The sequence below is a fragment of the Plectrocnemia conspersa genome, unplaced genomic scaffold (genome assembly GCF_051122295.1).
Source record: "Plectrocnemia conspersa isolate PC_06_02 unplaced genomic scaffold, ASM5112229v1 ptg000002l, whole genome shotgun sequence".
NCBI classification, from domain to species: Eukaryota; Metazoa; Arthropoda; class Insecta; order Trichoptera; family Polycentropodidae; genus Plectrocnemia; species Plectrocnemia conspersa.
Window position 1 is genome coordinate 299,467 of NW_028277166.1, and position 19,313 is coordinate 318,779.

Consider the following 19,313-nt stretch of genomic DNA (forward strand, 5'->3'; position numbering starts at 1 on the left):
AGCGACGAGAGCTCGCGAGCGCCGCCATTGTCGTTTCGTTCGCGGTCGTACGAGGTAGTGTTTCCGTTTTTGGCCATAACACACATTTCGCCGTAAGTCAGCTATAATCAAATGTATCGTTTTAATTATTATCGCTCGTTTGTTCGTCTATGCGCTCTTGCGAGTCGAAGCGTTTATCAATTTTTAATTCAAACAACAATTATAAAAAAAATGTTATCATCGCGTGATTCATGTCGGCGATTCCGGTCGAGCGCATTTTATAATAAAATAAAATACTAGGTCGCAATTAGAGATGAAAAAACCGGAAGAGTAAAATAAACCCGGATAACAAGGAATTTATTTAAATATATGAATTATTTCACGCATTTGTATTATATATACAATTTGATATTTAAAAAACGGTTTATTCAGTTTGTTTTATACTTCAAATATTCCCCCTCCCGCAAAAACATTATGTTTTTAATGCCATCAAAATAATACATAAATATTAAATGAAATATACTAACTTAATACATATTTATATAGTACATACATATGTGGTTGCGTAGTGAGAATATTTCTATAATTTTACTTCAGTCTCCACTGAAGTTAAAACATATTTCGTAAAATAATATTTCATTAAATTTTGCTTTTATATGAAAATGTAATACAGTGATAGATTTTGAAATCCGTGAAAATTGATTCATTACATTCTTCATTTAGCTGATTATTGACATTTACATACATGCTAGTAGTATCTACTGAATAAGTTTCATTTTACAATTTTTCTCCGCTTGTCTTCAAATGTGGTTTGATATTCTACTTTGACTGAATCATTTCAATGTTTTCCGAAATATATATATTTTCCATTAAAAGGACGGAATAGCGAAGTCCGTAGTTTTGAACAAAAAATGTACGTTTCGCGCACGTACTGTCAATTTGAGTTTCATAAACATTTTAAAGCAGTATATAATTTCACTAGCATCTATTGTGTAAACTATATTTTCGCTAGTAGAAATTTATAAATATTAGTGAAAATGTATTTGGACTTCACTAGTGAAAACGTTGCTACGCTGAAAAATACAAATTCACTATAACATTTTTAAATAGCATATAATTTTACTAGCACCTACCAGATAAATTATATTCTCACTGGTAAAAATATATATCTACTGGTGAAAATGTATTCTGATATGATTTTACTGTAATGACGTATTAAAAAAATATTTCCGGGATAGATTCGAGACTGTTTTTATTAAACATTTTTTAGTGAAAATCCGATATTTAAATTTCATTAAAATTCATAGTATTTGGAGGCAAATGCCCCTAAATGTCGTCTTTGTAGGTTAGTTATTATTTTGTTCTGGTTACGGTATATTGCTATAATATTAAATATAGACATATGTTCTTGATTATACATTGACATATTAGTGTTATATTTGAAATGATTATTATTTATTTTTAACGCATTAGCAAAGAGGTACACTTATGTTTGTTGTGTGTAAGTAGCTTTTATGTTTAAACAGATAATATAGAAAAGTAAAGTGCGTATAAAACTATCCCTTCTTTTATACGCATACATATGATATACGATAAATATCAAAGAACGCATATAGTCTTATCAAAAAAGGGGGAAAACTTGTTGAGTATAAACAGGACTCGAAGTGGGAACTAAATCCTAGTTATGTAGAAAATATGTTTAGAGGAAAGCAAATGTTTTTTGAAGTATTTTAATAATGCAACCGTGTTGAAAAACGATACCAACTCAAACCTGACGATACGCTTGAAATCAGTGTATTATGACATTTAAGTATATATTAGAAACTATCGAGCATTCCGGTTTATTAAATTTTCGATCGTGAATATAATATGTATTAGATTCTAAACTGTAATGATTTTTTCCTTGCTAATATTATACAGAGCTTCAATACTCGATAAGCTTCATTAGTCCTAGTTGTGACCTACTTTTTTCGCTGCATTATTATCGGATCGAACACCACGTACCGCATTTTTTAGTTTCGATCTGTAGTTTGCATGCGACTGATTAATTTGCGCGAGGAAATGTAATTTCAAAATGGCATCCGAAGGTTCCGTCTGCCGTTAGAATAAAACTGCATGCGCCGTTTTGTTCGCTGACCATTTTTCTTCTCGTAATATTTACCGAAACTCTCTAGCGTTGCGCAACGCCCGATTTAGATGAGATAATGGGCGAAGAGAAAAACGCTAGTGAAAGGTTCTCTACACTTTCTCCGACGCAATTTTTGTGAGCCGAGCTCAACGAACTCCCTCGATGCAAACGGCGAACTTGTGAAATATCCTAGTGTTTTCGTATTATATATCGCCGGAGGGAAAATATCGGAGCAAATATAAAATAACAGCGGACGCGAAGGTCGAAGGATATGGTATTTCTTTTCTTCGTTTTGCGGTCGGTTCACAGAGTATTTTTAGAGTGCTGTAATGTAATTGACATTCTTAAAACAAATACTTTTTAAACTTACACAGTTGACATTTTACTAAATAATTTTATAAATACACAATACGTCTTAAATTTCTACATCGATACTGTAACTACTGTATTTTTAGGCAGTGCCGGCTATAGAAATAGTACGATTTAATCAAACAATATTAAAAAAAAGCGAGAAAAACAGTCCTTTGTATTTCCATAGAATTTGGACAATTTGATTGAAATGAATCTGAATATAGATATTTAAATCTATTTTACAAAAAGATTCGATCGCGAATTGGCTAATCTTGATTTTAATCTTGACTTTGCCTCGAGTGAATTAAAATAATACATAATATAATATTGGAACGCCGTTCAATTTTATCCAATACAATGGTTTAGATTGATTATGATATAACTTAAAAATAAATTATATTTTGAATCTATTTTTATTCGCTATGTACCAGATTCGGAACAGTGACGTAACTAGACAAATTAGGCCCGCAAAAGTTAATTAAGTTAGTAAAAACACTTTCTATTTTTTGTTAAAAAATTTAAACAAACTTAATGTAACAAATTTATTAGGTTCCAAAAATTAAATATTTTTTAATGATTTGAATTCCAATAAAAACGTTCATTTATTTGTACTAAAATAATATTTAAAAATATTGAATTATATATGCTTATCGTTTTGGAATTGATAATCGGAACTTAATTCATCAAAATGTCGTTTGATTATTTTTTGCCTTTTCGTTTGGAAATCACTATCCAGCTAATCTTTCACTTCATATTTTATTTCTTCATATGAACTTTCCATTATGTTTGTATTGTTTACAATACAATTTAACACTTTGGTCGTTTCAACTAACACTACATTTCGTTTTTATAAAGTTTTTGATGCAAAATTTATTTCATCCATAACTGTAATTCGTATAAAAGAACATATAAATACGAAATTAAATGTAGTCATCGTATTTTTTATTCTATATGCGTCATCTCTCTCTTCCCAACAAAAGAGCGCGGACAAAAGGACGCAGCGACAAAATAGCGCAACACATGTATAAAAAAATAAACACACGAAAATAGAAATATAAAAATTAAAAACTAATATAGTGTATACATAAAATTCGATAGAACACAATTTGAATTTGAATTTTTGCTGTTCGATATTATTTTTAATTTAGCATTAATTTTATTTTTAATTTATCGATTTTTATTTTTAAAGTTTCAGAAAGTGTGAATAAAAATCAAATTTAATTTTTCAATTAAGGTACACTTTAGCTATCGTAGATAAAAATAGCTTAAAATCATACGATTGTAAATAAAGCAAAGTCGAACACTACATCTGATTCGAATAAATATATACTCTTATATGTAAAAGTTACAAATATTTTGAACGAATTCTATAAACATAAAAATTGGATTTGTGCGGAATTACATGTTCTGATATTTTGAAACAGGAAATTGACAAAAAGGGATAAAGCGGAAGAGAATAATATGACGCGAGGCGGAAAAAAATACCGACCCGTCGTTAAAGGGTTTTAACATAGAATATCATAATATGACGAGAGTCGATGACTCACCGGATTCTGAATATGCATTATAATTTAAAAATATATAACGAGCGAGCGTTTTAAATGATGTATGATGTAAGACTTCACGCAAGACTGTGCTTAAATTTTTCGTTTTGAGTGAATGGACTGTCTTGGGTTATTAATATAGATACATATTTTTGGCGATCCTTAGGGCCCGCGAATAAAAAGAAGAAACATGTATCGATATAAGGATTCTTCTAAAAAACGACGCTTTGATCGCGAGGTCATTTTAGATAGACCGCGGGAGTAAGACTGTCGAATAAGTCTAAACAAGCTGCACGCGATGTTGCAATTAGAATTAAATATACGAACTATTTAAAAAAAATCTGCATTCTTTTGCAATAACAATTGTAGCATTAAAATTATTACAAAATATGAACTATATATTGATCTTATCACTGTATTAATACCTTTATAAATGGTCAAATTAAAAAAAATTGTTGCTTTTATTAATGTTATTTAGTGTTTGAGCTTTCAGACCTCTATTTGAAGACAAGCTTAGACAAATTGTAAAACGCAATGTGGATAAATAGCGTTTTATTATTAGTAAAAGCTACTACCACGTAAATGTCAAAAACAAGATATTCAATATTCATACCTTCCAACAAATTAGGTATAATTATAATTGAGATAATCCACCAGGTGACGTTTGTCGATCAGTACATTTAATTTCTATTTACAGCTGAGCAATATATTATTAAAATATTAATTAATGAAAGTATTAAGAATATTTATAAGCAATTTGTGTTCAAAATAAATAAAAACAGCATATGTAAAAAATCAAGGAAAAATAAAAATAAGTCGATAAGATATTGTAATTTGACACTTTCAAGATATATCAATATGACAGGAGTAGGCTTCATTTTTTGTCTCGACTGTAAAGTTTTGAAGTTTTTCTTTCAATAATAACATTTTGTTGTTTTATATAATAATTATAGTACATCCAAAATAATAATTTTATTTATTTTTGTGTGTATGGGTGGGGAGAGGGGTTGGATAATATTTTTGTGGGGTCTTAAATTTTAAGTAAACCCACTCATTGATAGTTAGATACAGAATAAACTAATCACGGATTTGTATTATTATTAAAAATATCGTACAGAATCTAAAATAAAAATTCTAGTTTTATCTGTTACATAATTTGGGTTGGTGTGAAGGTCTCTGTGTTGTAGGCTAGTAGGCTTTCCGTATAGAAAAAACGGAAATTCGACCGGTTCGCCATTGGCCTCTGCGAACCAAATTCACGGTCCTAATTAAAATGTATACGATTGTTTGCGCCAGCCTTGAATAGCGCCACCGCTAATTGAGATGCTACCGGCGAGCGCAATTAGGATGTGCACTGGCAACCCTGACGAGATGCGAAACCTCAATCACGCTTATTATGCAGATGGTCCTTCCGCTACATATTTTACTCTAATTGCGATAACTGCTATTATTTTTTTTATAATCGTAGATATAATATAGATTATTATATATTTAACCGCCGGCTAGGCGTTACGATTGGTCATAACGCCATTAAACGCGTTCCACTTTTCATCAATTTTCTAATCGTTACAATCATAGCTTATGATATGTGCTAATTCCAAAATAATGTTTGAGTGCGCAAAATATTAAATGACTGCGAACTGACAAATATTAATTGGTATGATAATGATTTATGTGTATATTTTACATAAAATTTGCATAATTATAGAATTTCATACTTCGTGCGTCAAAATTGGCAAATGGGCAATTTTGGTCATAGTTCGTCTATTAAATGAAAAAGTTATTTAAAAATATCATGTGATTCGATTTGAATGAAGTTCTTAATAATTAAAATTGCGACCATTACTCATTAAGCTGAAAGTCGAACTAGGTTATTTTATTTAAATATTTAAATGGCGAAACGATTAGAATTAATAATAATTGTCAGTATAAATATTAAATGGTCGGTACTCGAATCGATTGTTGCCAGTATAAATTGGTTTGTTGACATTTGGCAATGATGATAAGGCACAATGATACCAACCGAAGAATTTGGTCCTAAACCATAATAATAAAGATGTAATTTATATTATGTCAACTGTCAAAATATAACAGTTCCTTCAATATGTACACTGATCATCACTATACTAATAACTTTAATATAAATTCTTACAGTCTGTATTAAAATACTGACTAAATAAATATTTACTTAGATTAGTATTCCATAGCCTTGATAGGGTTATGTAAACATTGTTTACTGACTTTTGAATATTTTAGAATGTTTTTTCATTGAACCAATTTAAAACCCATGAATATAATTTGATGTATTCTATGAATATAATAATATAATGTTATGTTAATAATGCTAATTAGGATGCAATTAGGATGCAGTGTATTGACATTCCTGGCGATATGCAAAAACCGCAATGTTTATTATGCAGATGGACCAATCGCGATATCCATCACTCTAATTATGATAAATTATATTAAAAAAATTTCTTCCAATTGTATAATATTGGACACAATCTCCGGTTAGGGGCCTTGATTTGTAAAATTATTATATTTGACCGCAGCGCCATAAAACGTGTCCTACTATCCATAAGTTCAAAACATTTTCTAATCATTACAATAAATATAAATTGGCCATATAATATTTATTTATCTATAGGCACACGAGATGAGCATAATAATTCAAATCATTGTAATATAAATAAAGTGTTTATTGGCGTGTCTATTATGACCAAAATTCACAGAATTCGTTCGTTGCACATAATAAAATGTTGGAAAGGGCCACACTTTATTATCGCTTAGCACTTATCGCAAAAACAGATGTGCACTGCAAATTTTTGAGAAGTTTGTCTTAGTGTTTTGTATTTGCTGTTTCAAGACGCAAAGATTTTATTTAAATCAATACAATCATTTTTTTATTTATTTTATTTATTTCTAGTTATTTAATTTATATGCAAATTCGCACAAAACAAACGCCATTCTAAACATTATTAGCTATTGTATACAATAAATTCGATAAAATTAACTACTTGAAGCGTTCCATATGTTTTACTGAATTAATTTAATTGCAAATCATCTTATATAACAAAGTCTGTACTAGTAGATATAATTAATTTTAAGCTATTAAATGTTTAATATCTGAGATTTAGAATATTGTAATCGATACAGTGGGAAACCTAGTTTGTTTTCCTCTTAAATATGAAGAGGAAAACATTGATTATTCCAATGCGATCATTCACCACAAATAGTTAGGTTTGAAAAACATTTACTGTCCGCGAGCTGACAAATATTAATTGGTATAGTAGTGATTTATGTATCTATATTTTACACAAAATAAGCATAATAATATTGTTGCTTTTTAAGTAATATTTGCAACCATTACCCGTCAAATTAAAAATAAAACCAAGTTATTTTATTTTGCTAAATATATATTTACATATATTTTTTCCTTGTAGATATATCGATAGATACTGATTTTGTCAAATACACAAATATATTTGTCAATACTATAGTGATTGAAATAAAACTAAGGGCACTGTAAAATTAGTGTTTTTAAATCATGCATTTAAAAGATGGCACTAAACTTTTTAATCAATTGAGAAATATAATAAGTAATTCTATTTGATATTTACTAAAATCTAACTAAAAAGTATATCCTAAAAAAAATTTTAATGTGTGCAAGGACCGTTTCTAAGCCCGAAATCGTGTCAGCCCAACAAAGCAACGTCCATGACACGTTCGTAAAAGCGAAATCGTGTCTAATAATTATTAAGCGTATCTCAATATTTAAGTAGCCCTTTTGTACTATTGATTTTTATCAATAATTTATTTACGCGTACACGTGTCGTTCGCCGAGTGATTCTCACCAATGTGACATTTTCCCACAAAACTTTCACTAACTCGTGACTAGCGTCACCAAAAACTGTCAAAGCGAAGTGCAATTACAATATCATTAGGAGCATAATCAGACACCATTTCGGTTTTTGACTATTCTTCGCTATCTGGGTTAATGTTTTGACGCTTCTCTTTCCATTCTGCAAGCCTTGATAGTTTTACTGCGATTCTAAAACGCAATTCGACGACCTGCGTCTTTTGACTAAGTTAATCGTGCGATTTTCTCTTTTATGTTAAAATGTAGATAAGTAGGCTGTCAATTAATATCAAACTTGGTAAAGCTTTTTGGCACACTTAAATCCTATTTTTGCAATATGAACTTTTCTAAAGGTCTTTCATTTTAGCGCGACACACTTTGACATTTGTGGAAACTATGAATTTGACCTATCCAAATATTCTATTATATAAATTTTTCCCTAAAATAAATATGTTTAGCAGTAGAAGTTTTGTTTAAGATAACAGAGTTATTGATTTTCGAATATACTACTGTGATTAGTTTTTGGGCAGCAATATAATTTATTTATACATTAGCTAATCATAATTTAGCTGGAATTAAACTTGGTTACAATTTGTCCACGGAAAAGATTTAATAACCTGATTTACTACTACCACACTAGTTTAGTGGTATAAGTCGGTGACTAATCATTATTGCTTTTCAATTTCTATTGTGTCTGGGAGATCGGAATTAGTGATTATTATATAATTAAACCTTACTAATCTTTTGTCTATATGTATTGGACATCTGCTTTTAATTACCAGCTCCTATGTCCATAACATTTGTACTTTAGGGAGCGTAACCCTAGGGGTGGTTGACTTCGCGGCCAATGAGACTCCTGGTCGAATCCTATTAGACTGTTTATTATTTTATATTTACAAGTTTGTTAATGGACGAATATGGCGTGACGTTTCTCGTGATGTCGGAGTTCGTGCAGTTGATGATGCTCAGGATGGCTCAAGCTGCATGCGACAGGTGTCAGGAGTGTCAGGTGGGGGCGCGTAGCTGGTTCCTCAGGAAGGCTGCTGGTCGTCGTTTGCCGCTGATTCCGCTCTCTGGCAACTGGTCTCTGTCTCGTGCCTCAGCGTCTCGACTCTCGCTTGACTCTCGTGGATTGTCCTTGGGCTCTCTGCCAAGGTCTTGTGTCCACTGCGGATCAACTCGGATCAACTGCCGTCTCCTCGTCGGAGTCCGGGCTTATATTATTTTAGGAGATGCACCCTTGCTGGCCAATCACGCTTGTGCGTCGATCTCCTAGCCAATCGCTGGAGTCGCTTCGTAGAATTCGAGAAATCGGATGTTGCATATTTGGAAGCGAGTTTTTGCTTGCTCCGACTTTCGAATTCTACGGAAAGGGTTTGCTGTTGTGATGATTAATTGCATCCGCACCGTTTAGTCACAAAAGGGATTCTCTTAACGACCCGTGTTGTGTGGTCAAAAGAAATCCCTCTTGTGCCATGATGTTTGTCTCATTGTTAATGGTGAACATTCTTGGTTACGGGCATTAACAATGAGACAATTGCCATTTTTTGTGCGTTACTATTCATGGTGGTCGACAGTCGCCACAGTACATTTTTTCTCAAGTTATTTAAAATTATATCTTAAAATTGATAATATTATAAATAAAATGAATAAAAAAATTGAATAAATAAAGCGCATTTTAAATATTTCATTTATCATATAAATATCTCTACATAATATAATCAAATAAAAAATGAAAATTTTATAATCTAATAAGATTGATATTAGTACATTTCTTAAATTATTATCAATTAAATTATAATAAATATTCCATTCAAGTATAAAACTTTGGACTACTAAGGGTTAAAATTCCGATCGATCATTACAAACTATTTCTAGATTTTCCTAATCTTACTGATAAATTTCGTGATTTTTAATAAAAATCTATCTAGGTCGTACATATTAGGTAGTAAAAATGCTCTAATAATAAACATATTCAGCTAATATAAAATAGTATTATATGTATTATATATACTTACATATAAATAAAAAAATGTGTTATAATTGAAATATTCGAATATTTAAAAAAATAGACAACTGAAAAGAATTGTTTGTTTATCAGACATTTTTGTCCCAAGATATGAAACGTCCATGCATACATAATTAATTTTATCGATGATGAGAAATGCACGTCATATAAACCGATTGTTTTGTTTTTTGTTGTTGATTTAGTTAACGTATTCAACATTATTTATTCAAAAAATCGATCTTTTGGCGTGTGAATCGCGTATTTTAGTGCTCGAAAAATAAGAAAGACAATTGACAGGTATTTTTGACTAACTTGGATAAAGTATTCATACGGCCGGACGTTCAAAATTTTGTAACTCTGCAAATTTTACTATTTTGTTCGTTCGCTCGTTTCACACGCACTCGTTATGTTTGCGTAATAAATTAAAAATAATTAAATCCCCAACGTCAATATTTACACGAGCAATGTCGATGGATACCTTCGACGCGTTAATTTTATTTCATACGCATGAAAGAGAGTAAAGCTATATTTTGCAACGTTCCCCATACTGCGCGCGTGTGTTGCCAGCGTTAAGAAACGCGCCAATCTTAAACGAAAGGATAAAATAACATTAATAACACAATTAAATTGCGGTATGATTGATGGTAATTCCGCAATTTTCTCATTTGTGGTGGATAATCGGAGACAGATGGCTTTGCGCAACCGCGGAATCGTCGTCCATTAGCGCTCGGAGGGGTTAACCGATTGAGCTATCCCTTCGAAAGGCGTAAGCTGAATGCTTTGTAATGCATCCTTCAAGGCCATCCGGTGAGCTCGCACTCCTGAGTGCACTGAACTTCCTGACCGAGGAATGCAACCGCATACAACCTCTCAACCCACTTTTGAAACGCCCCACTTATGCGTGCATCGGTGCCGTCTAAACATTAGGGCTGCGTATGCAGTGGCGTAGCTTCGATCCTCTCCCCAAATCATTAAAAATAGTACTAGTGTTTAAAAATGAGAAATGACCAATGTAACCTTTTAAAATCTTGTTTTTAAATAAAAGGAGAAATGATATTTAATATTTAACATAATAACATGTAAAATATTAAATATCATTTCCCCTTTTATAGAATTGAATGAATACACGCGAATACACGCTTTTTATACAGTTTTAATACCTCTCCCTCATTTATTATAATTATAAATAAAATCCAGTTCTATTAAGCCACACAGTGCGATTTGTTTAAATAAAAAAAATAAAATAGAAAAATTGCTGTTAATTGACCGCGCAGTTCAAAATTTTAGAAATTTTGCTATAAAATGGAAATGCTAGAATAAATAAATGAATTGTAAAATTTTAAAAGGAATTTTCATAAATTGTTTTTTATATTTATTTTAGCTACAAAAAACGTGAGTGCAATAGAACGCGCAATGAAAATATTTTTGTATTTTTTTCTCAGAAATGAAAGGTGAATACAGTGGTCATTTATTATTTTGTAAATGTCCTAATTAGGGATTCCAATCCCGGGATCCCGAATCCCGGGATCCCGGGATCCCGAACGATTTTCAATACCCGATGAGTCCCGGGATTATAAAACATAATCCCGAATTTTTCGGATTGGTTGATTTATCAAGCACAATCGAATTATTATCGACAACATCGTTATATTTCGTGTACAAACTTGCGCGAGTTGCACGTGTCATCTGTGAATCTTTGAAGCTGTGAGTCTGAACGTGCTTTTTCAGCAGCAGGCTGCTTAGGAACCAAAATCAGATCAAGGCTAAATGATAAAACACTTGATGCTTTGATGTTACTTCGTGAGTCTTATTCAAAATAATGTTTTCCATTAATTGTGTCTATGAATGTACATATGTACATACATTGTCAAAAGTTCATTTTTTTCTTCTCAAATAAATATATAAGACCTTTCCTTTTTTATTTTTATTATATTATTTTCTATTTTAAGTCCAAGACTAAAATTATACGTACTTTATACATTGTACGTTATAAAAAACAGATGTAAAAATATATTGTATTATTCATTTTAAATTATTTTTATCGATAAAATAACATAAAAATTATCCCGGGACTGGTCCCGGGATCCCGGGATCGACTAATTGCAATACCGAAATCCCGGGATCAAAATTTTGGCCCGGGATTGGAATCCCTAGTCCTAATGCATATTTTTATGCTTTTTTAGACTTTCGTTTAAACGAAATGAAATAGCCAAATCTACATGTATCAAGCAAACCCAACTTGACCTAATGAAAGTTTAGAACTTTCATTAAGTCAATTCCAAAACACAAACTAAGCCAACTTAACTCTCAGGGGAAAATAAGCGAAAGAAGAATCACAGAGAGATGCAACTCGCATATTGTTCCATAATTTGTCTGCACTTTGATATTACACGATTTTAAAAATATGCTACCTATCCTTACCGATATAATACGGACTTCTGATATTATTTGGTTAAGATGTATTCAATTGTTCTGTCCCTTGTAAAAAACGAACCATTTCGACGGTTTCGTTTGTTTGTTACGAGCTCTTTATATTCTATGACATGTAGTATTAAATGTAAATGAATAGAGGAATTATATAATTGCACTTTATATAAATAGTTTCCAATATAAATTTGATATTTTGCACTATAAAATATATTTTTTCAAATTTGGTTAATTCGTTTGGGTTAAGTTTTGGTTTGAACAGAATATGGACGTTTCGCAACTGTCAACAGATGTAAAGTTTATAGTACAAAATATCAAATTTATAGTTCAAAGTATTTAAATTAAAGAGCAATAATTCACATCCAACGAATCATTCCAATTTTAGTATATGACCTGCTTCGAACCAAAACAGAATTAATACAACCCCATTTTAAAACTAATAATATAACAAATTTTTTATTGTATTTTTTTATTAAAATTCTTACACCCAATTTACATGTGCAAATTTCTGATTTCTCCCCCCTAAAAACGGCGATTTTCCTTTAAGAAAAAGTATGCGCTAGTTTGGCGGAAATAACGATACAATTGTATGCTCTCAATATCGCCGTGAAATAATCTTACAAACGTATTACAAAAATAAAACCGACGATAATCGTAAAAAGGAAGATAGAAATGTATGAGTCAATGCAATTGGGGCGATGCGGTTTTCACGCTTCAATTGGTATCACTGAAGCCTATTCCGAAAGGCAAAATTACCGCTCGGAGGTATTAGTGTCGAAACTGTTATTATTACCTATTATTCATACGTCAATTATACGATACGCATTGTTTCTAAATCGTATTAATTTTCATTCGAAATCCGCGCGCGTCGAAGCGTTTCCAGTGTTGCCACAATTATATAATTAATCGGACGCAATCGATCATCTCGCACGCGCGCGGTCGTTCAACTTGGTGCGTTTTGTTTCGGTGGTTGGTCGCAACGATACAGTTCTCGGCCATTATATTAATCGAAGTATCTGGATTTGAGTGTAACACTAAAATTATCGGCTATTAGTCGATTATATTAAATCGGGGTTTTACTATTTTAATTGTTACGTTCATTTTACGCGTTACTAAATATATGTGTGACCTTGATTTTTGGCCTTTTCTGATAGAAGCTGTTACCGGAAATATGTATTACGATGCGCTATTAAAATTAAATGGCGGCAATACGCACAACAGCACAGCAGTAGCTTAAAATGTCTGCCGCACTTGCAACACTCAACAAAGCAATACAATCCCTGTCGTTCATATTTTGTGTAGTGAAGGTGTGAAGTTCAATATAACTATTATTCATAATAAGCGTAAAAAATAATATTCAAATACTATTTTTTAAATATTTTTATCCGGTTTTACAAGGAAAATCTCTGGGTTAAATTATAATGTATTTTTGAAAACATATCGTTTTCATAACGAAGTTATCCATATGCTTTCGATTTTTAAATCAAAAATATTTAATTGCCACATTATTACTTAACCCGGAGATTTTTCTTGTAATTAAATGATGAAAAGATTTAAAAAATAGCGAATGAATAAATATTAATATATTATTACAATCAATTGTTTTTTTCTCTTTGTGTCCTGTTAATATTGAAATTGAATAACTCTTCTTAAAAAACTTACATTTCCTAAAACTGGGAGTGATGTCTCATGTGAGAAATATTTGTATGAGCAATCGCCTCGTGAGCAGTTGATTTGTGACCAATTTTCTTGTGAGTAGTTTCTTTGTGACCAATGTTAAAGAGAGCAATAGTTCATTCACCATATATAACTTAGGTATATGTAATACAAATATTTAATTTAATTTATTTAGTGCTTGATTATTTAAATAATGAATTAATTACAATAGAAAGGTGATTTAGGAACAATGTGTATAAACTAAATGCAAATATAACCAAATATACGATTATGAACCATACATGTATGTTAGATAATATATATTATTCTATTGTAGATAGTATAAAATATTTATAGTATGCTTAGATATTAGTGAAAGCAATAAAAATAGCAGCATTATCCAGGATGAGAAATATATTAATTGTATATTATTTTATTACTTCACCCGAAACTATTGTGCAACTACATATCTTACATAATATGTTTAATGAAGCAGATAAAACGTGATTTTAAAAATTGCAAAATATGTCGATTAGAGTAGTATAAAATATAGTATACATATGTACTTGAACGATTGGAATTGTTATGAATTAGAGTATTGTAATATTCAGAAAATTTTTTAATAATTAGCTAATATTATTTAATAAATATTTACATGCAAAAGTCTACGTAGCTGTGAGTTTACTTAAACTCACACTATGTAGTTTACTTAAAAATATTTTTTTTAAAAGGAATGTTCGTTTTTGTGTGATAAAGTAATTAGTAAACGAAAAAGCGTAGACGTCCTTATATTTATCGTATACAACGCATCCCTCAGATGTTACAAATTTGTCGTCTTTTTTAAATTATTCTCCTGCATAAAATAGACTTTATAATTATTATTTTAACTGATCCAAAATTTTATGTTTAACATTTATTTTGCTATATTGTGTTAGTTATTGAATATATAAATATATACTCTTCAGAGCTACCTGGTTTATATAATCATACAAATTATTTAACAACTCGCCTATGCTTCGGTTCGAGTTTTTAACGCTTCGTTCGATACATCAGATTTCAAAACAGTCGTAGGCGAGAGGTATTGTTCAAAATCTGCAATCGACTCGTATTGTTATCGATACTTGTAATACGCCTTTCTACGTTCTCGTTCCGCCTTCTGGCACACACAATCGGCTAATCAGCGAAATGGTTTAAATTCGTTGCATAACGGTTTTTTGTGTTGCGATAATCTAGAGAGTAATTTTCGTACGTTCGTCTTACGAAACGATCGCAAAAAACAACCTAATCCCACTCGACCGTTAATCGTCGCATTTTTCATTAATCATGTGAAGCAATGACTGTTGTAGTAATCGAATACGTTCATTTCCTCGATATTTTAAGCATTCACACCGAAGTGGGAAAACTATTAGTTAAATTTGTTCAATTTTATTCTGGGAATTATTTTTATGTTAACGCGTAAGTATTAGCATTTGCTATGTACTATCTATGAGACGCTAACGATCAATAGTCCATCTTCGTATTGTAAATATGATCCGGACGACCCTTCCGCAATTAAATTCACACGTTCGCGTGCAACAGAAAACGTGCTTAATTAATAAATTAATCGATTGTTTTTATAGCATAATGTAAATTCTCACGAAGAATCGATGTGATGTTTCAGATGAAGTTCCTGCAAGTTTTGAACAGATTCGTTTCGGTGATGCTGGTGAGCGTCGCGCTGACTGCGGCTCTTCAGTTCGCAGGAGTGGCTTCTCATTCCAAAGATAGCGCTGACTTCGAAGTGAGTATCGATAATGAATGCATAGCTTCTGAAATATAAAATGTTTTTCTGAATTATTAATCGATCAACGCTATCTAGTATTGAAAAGTGTAACTATATATAATATTTTATTTTATATTTTAATTATTATCTATATAAAAGTAAAACCTAGTTGATTATATGGCTAGCAAATGAGATTTTAAATTCAGATATATCAGTAGTTTTTTCTCCAAAAAAGTCTCGTTTTTTAGAAATAAATTCTCCGTATGGATCGTTTTTCAATTTCATTAATAAATTTTATCTTTAAGTATATTTCTTGAAAAAAATTCTTAAAAGATTTAGCTATCGTTATTCTATCTTTGTTCCAAAAATATTTTAAATGTATTCTTTTTATTGATATACGATTTTTAAAATAAGATTTACAAATTAAATAAATAGTTAGTTGTTTAGAGACATCTATCGGAATGTAGATAATTCTAAATATATTTACTTATAAATTTTTCACAAAAATAATATTAAGTTGTATTTGAACTAGATTGCAATTATAAATAAAGGATTAAGAATTATATTGATAAATTTAAATAAATACGTATGTATATAATAGAGAAACATTTAGACTAAACTTGATTTTAGGATCTCTTGGTGGTAGTCGATGATATAAGTATATTTCTTAAGAAATTTTCTTAAAAGACTTAACTTAAATTAGTCGTTATTCTATATTTGTTCCAAAAATATTTTAAATGTAATTTTTAATTGATATACAATTTTTTAATTATGATTTACATATTAAATATATAGTTAATTATTTGCTTAGAGACATCTATCGGAATGTAGATAATTCTATATATATTTACTTAAAAAAATTACAATAATAATATTAAGTTGTATTTGAACTAGATTGCAACTATAAATAAAAGATTTAGAATTCTATTGACAAATTTAAATATTAATAATTATTTTTCTTATATACGAAAATATGTTTACAATCGTTGTATGTAAATTTATTATAACCATTTAGTAGCAAAAATTTAATTTTTAAATAATTTAATACACATTTATATATTAAATATAGATAAAATAATACAAGCAAAATTATTTAATCTTCTTTAATTTTCAATTATGCGAAATTTTGCTTTACATTATTTATTTGTTATTCAAATTTAATAATTTATTTATAGACATCTAACGGCGGGTAGAGAAATTATATTTTGTGTATCACTGTCTTAATAAATAAATATATTTATTTATTATTTAATTGACTAGTATAGCTAATTATTTATACACTAAACAAATATTCTCAACGCACAAAGGTGTTTCTTTATTTCATTGAGGAATCCCGCCACATTTTTATTTTTGCGAATTGTATTAAAACATTATTATACAAATTCATACCTCTGTACAATATTCCTTTTTCCGTACATATTATCTTATAACTAACTATCCTTAAATTGTCTCTATTTCTAGTATTAAATTTATGTACATCTTAATTTCTAATTAAATACTTATTAAAATACTCTGGTCTAACATATTATTTTCTAACTTACATATAAATACTAAAACATTCATCTTTAATATTTCTTGAATATCCAATCAAACTTACTAGTTAATTTATTTTCATTTAAAACTACTTTCATTGCCATATTTTGTGAATTTTGCAACATTTATCATCCTAGTTAATATTTTACACTTCACATATTTATCATCCTAGTTAATATTTTTCTACTAATTTTTTAAATATATAATTATAATGTTTCTTTTTTTTTTATTATCTACAATTACTCCCAAATATTTTATATTATCAACTATTTCTATAATATTATTATCTAACATATCTTTATAATTAATAAACGTATACTTACTTAAAAAAATTAATTATATTTTTGTTCAATATTTAAGTCACCTACAACTTCTTTAACAATAAATTAAAGTGTCCTTCGCAAACGGTTGTATTTTAATTTTTTTTTATATGATTAAGTATAAGCAACAATGGTCCTAATTTATACCTGTGGTACACCGTAAGATTTTATTTCCTCTTTGGAATAAGCATAACTTATTTTAACTTTATGCTTTCTCTTTTATAAATAATTATCAAACCATCTTAAAATTATTATACCTATAATAATTAATTTCTTCAACATTATTCTTCTGTCTATTGTATCGAAAGCTCTTTCGAAATCTATTGATAAAAGGTTTAAATAATATAAATTTTATTTTATTTCAGGCCATGGAGAACGGAAGACAATATGCCACAACGCATTTGATTGACGAAATATTTAACGTGAGTTGGTACCGTGTCGCGTTGCGTAGTGCGGTCAGAGGCGGTGTATTCACCGCCATCACGGCCCTTTGGAATTACCAAGCTGCCCGTTGTCTCCTTTGCATAGCCAGGTAACGAAAGGTGTAGATTGTCTTGTGTGTTCTCCAACGCTCCATCCCGTGTCTCTAACATACATGCGTCATTCTACTTTTTCATGACAAGCATGGTATTGTAATTATCGCTGTCTTTCATTGTATCATATACCATTTCATCCATTGTGGTACGTAATCTTATTTCTTTACAACTAACATAAGTGTTCATATTTATTTATGACAGATATTTATAATGTTATAATATCTTATCGTACTTTTGTACTTATTGTAGATCCCAATCGCTACATTGAAAGCCGTCTCTGCACTCGTTAAAACGACTGAACCGTTGATTCAACAGACCAGCGAACAGAGAGCCGAGTATCGCAAATCTCGCACTGAATTGCTGAAGGCGAGGGCGGCCGATCGTCAGACGAGGAACGACGCCAAAGCACTTCGGAGAGGAGATAAGTCTCGGAAAATAATCACCCACTACGTGGACACTGTACCTGCGGTCGCTATTGAAATAAAAGACAAACAATAATATTTTAAGTTAATTAGTATTTAATCGTAAAGTACAAATAGTTTTTATATGATAAAACTAAAAGGAAAATTTGGTTTCAATATGAGGAAGACTTATACGATAAATATATTTTTTATTCTACTATGCACAATGTGATGTTTAATTAGACTATATAAATATACAACGTAGTTTTTATACTTTTATATAATTTGTCTTTTGAAGATGAAAATAAAAAAAATATTATTATAAAATTGTGTTTTTTTTTTATCGAATAAGTGAAATGATTCGACAGAATTCTTCGGTCCGATATTGATGACGTGTTTTGACTATAAATAAATTAAAGGTTTTTGTATACAATTGTTTTAAACTATTTTTAGAATCATAAAGAAGGATTGTTTCTTAAGATATATCGAAGGCTTAAAGTGTAAATTTGGTTTAAAATGACCTAATAACGTCACCTCGTACCTTTAATCGAAATACACGTGCTCAAAAAATTGTTGTCTTCAATTAAACACTACAAATTTGAGATATTGTTTTATTTTCCTATTTGCAAAATGCCTATTTAGTTTCTTGTTCCTCCTGTAAAGTTGTCAAATATTTAGTTAGCAATTTTACACTTTAAACCGTTGATATGACTTATTAATTATAAGCAATAATATAATTATAAATAGCTATTCTTTGCCAAATAAAAATATGTACAAGCTATAAGACATTCCTATCGCAAATTGATAAT

At 30.0% G+C, this 19,313-nt stretch overlaps 1 protein-coding gene across 2 annotated transcripts; it reads left to right on the top strand.

Annotated features, from left to right (window-relative positions):
- Nucleotides 1-32: 32 nt before the first annotated feature.
- Nucleotides 33-18,831, top strand: LOC148237224 (uncharacterized). 2 transcript variants are annotated; one of them, XM_088205878.1, is made up of 4 exons: nucleotides 33-92; nucleotides 15,613-15,732; nucleotides 17,933-18,099; nucleotides 18,353-18,831. In XM_088205878.1, the coding sequence occupies exons 2-4, from the start codon at nucleotides 15,613-15,615 to the stop codon at nucleotides 18,369-18,371; spliced, it is 306 nt and encodes a 101-aa protein (XP_088062004.1). In that variant the 5' UTR covers nucleotides 33-92; the 3' UTR covers nucleotides 18,372-18,831. The 2 variants fall into 2 exon arrangements, with proteins under 2 accessions (XP_088062004.1, XP_088062003.1); XM_088205877.1 differs by having other exon boundaries at nucleotides 17,933-17,989.
- Nucleotides 18,832-19,313: the final 482 nt, after the last annotated feature.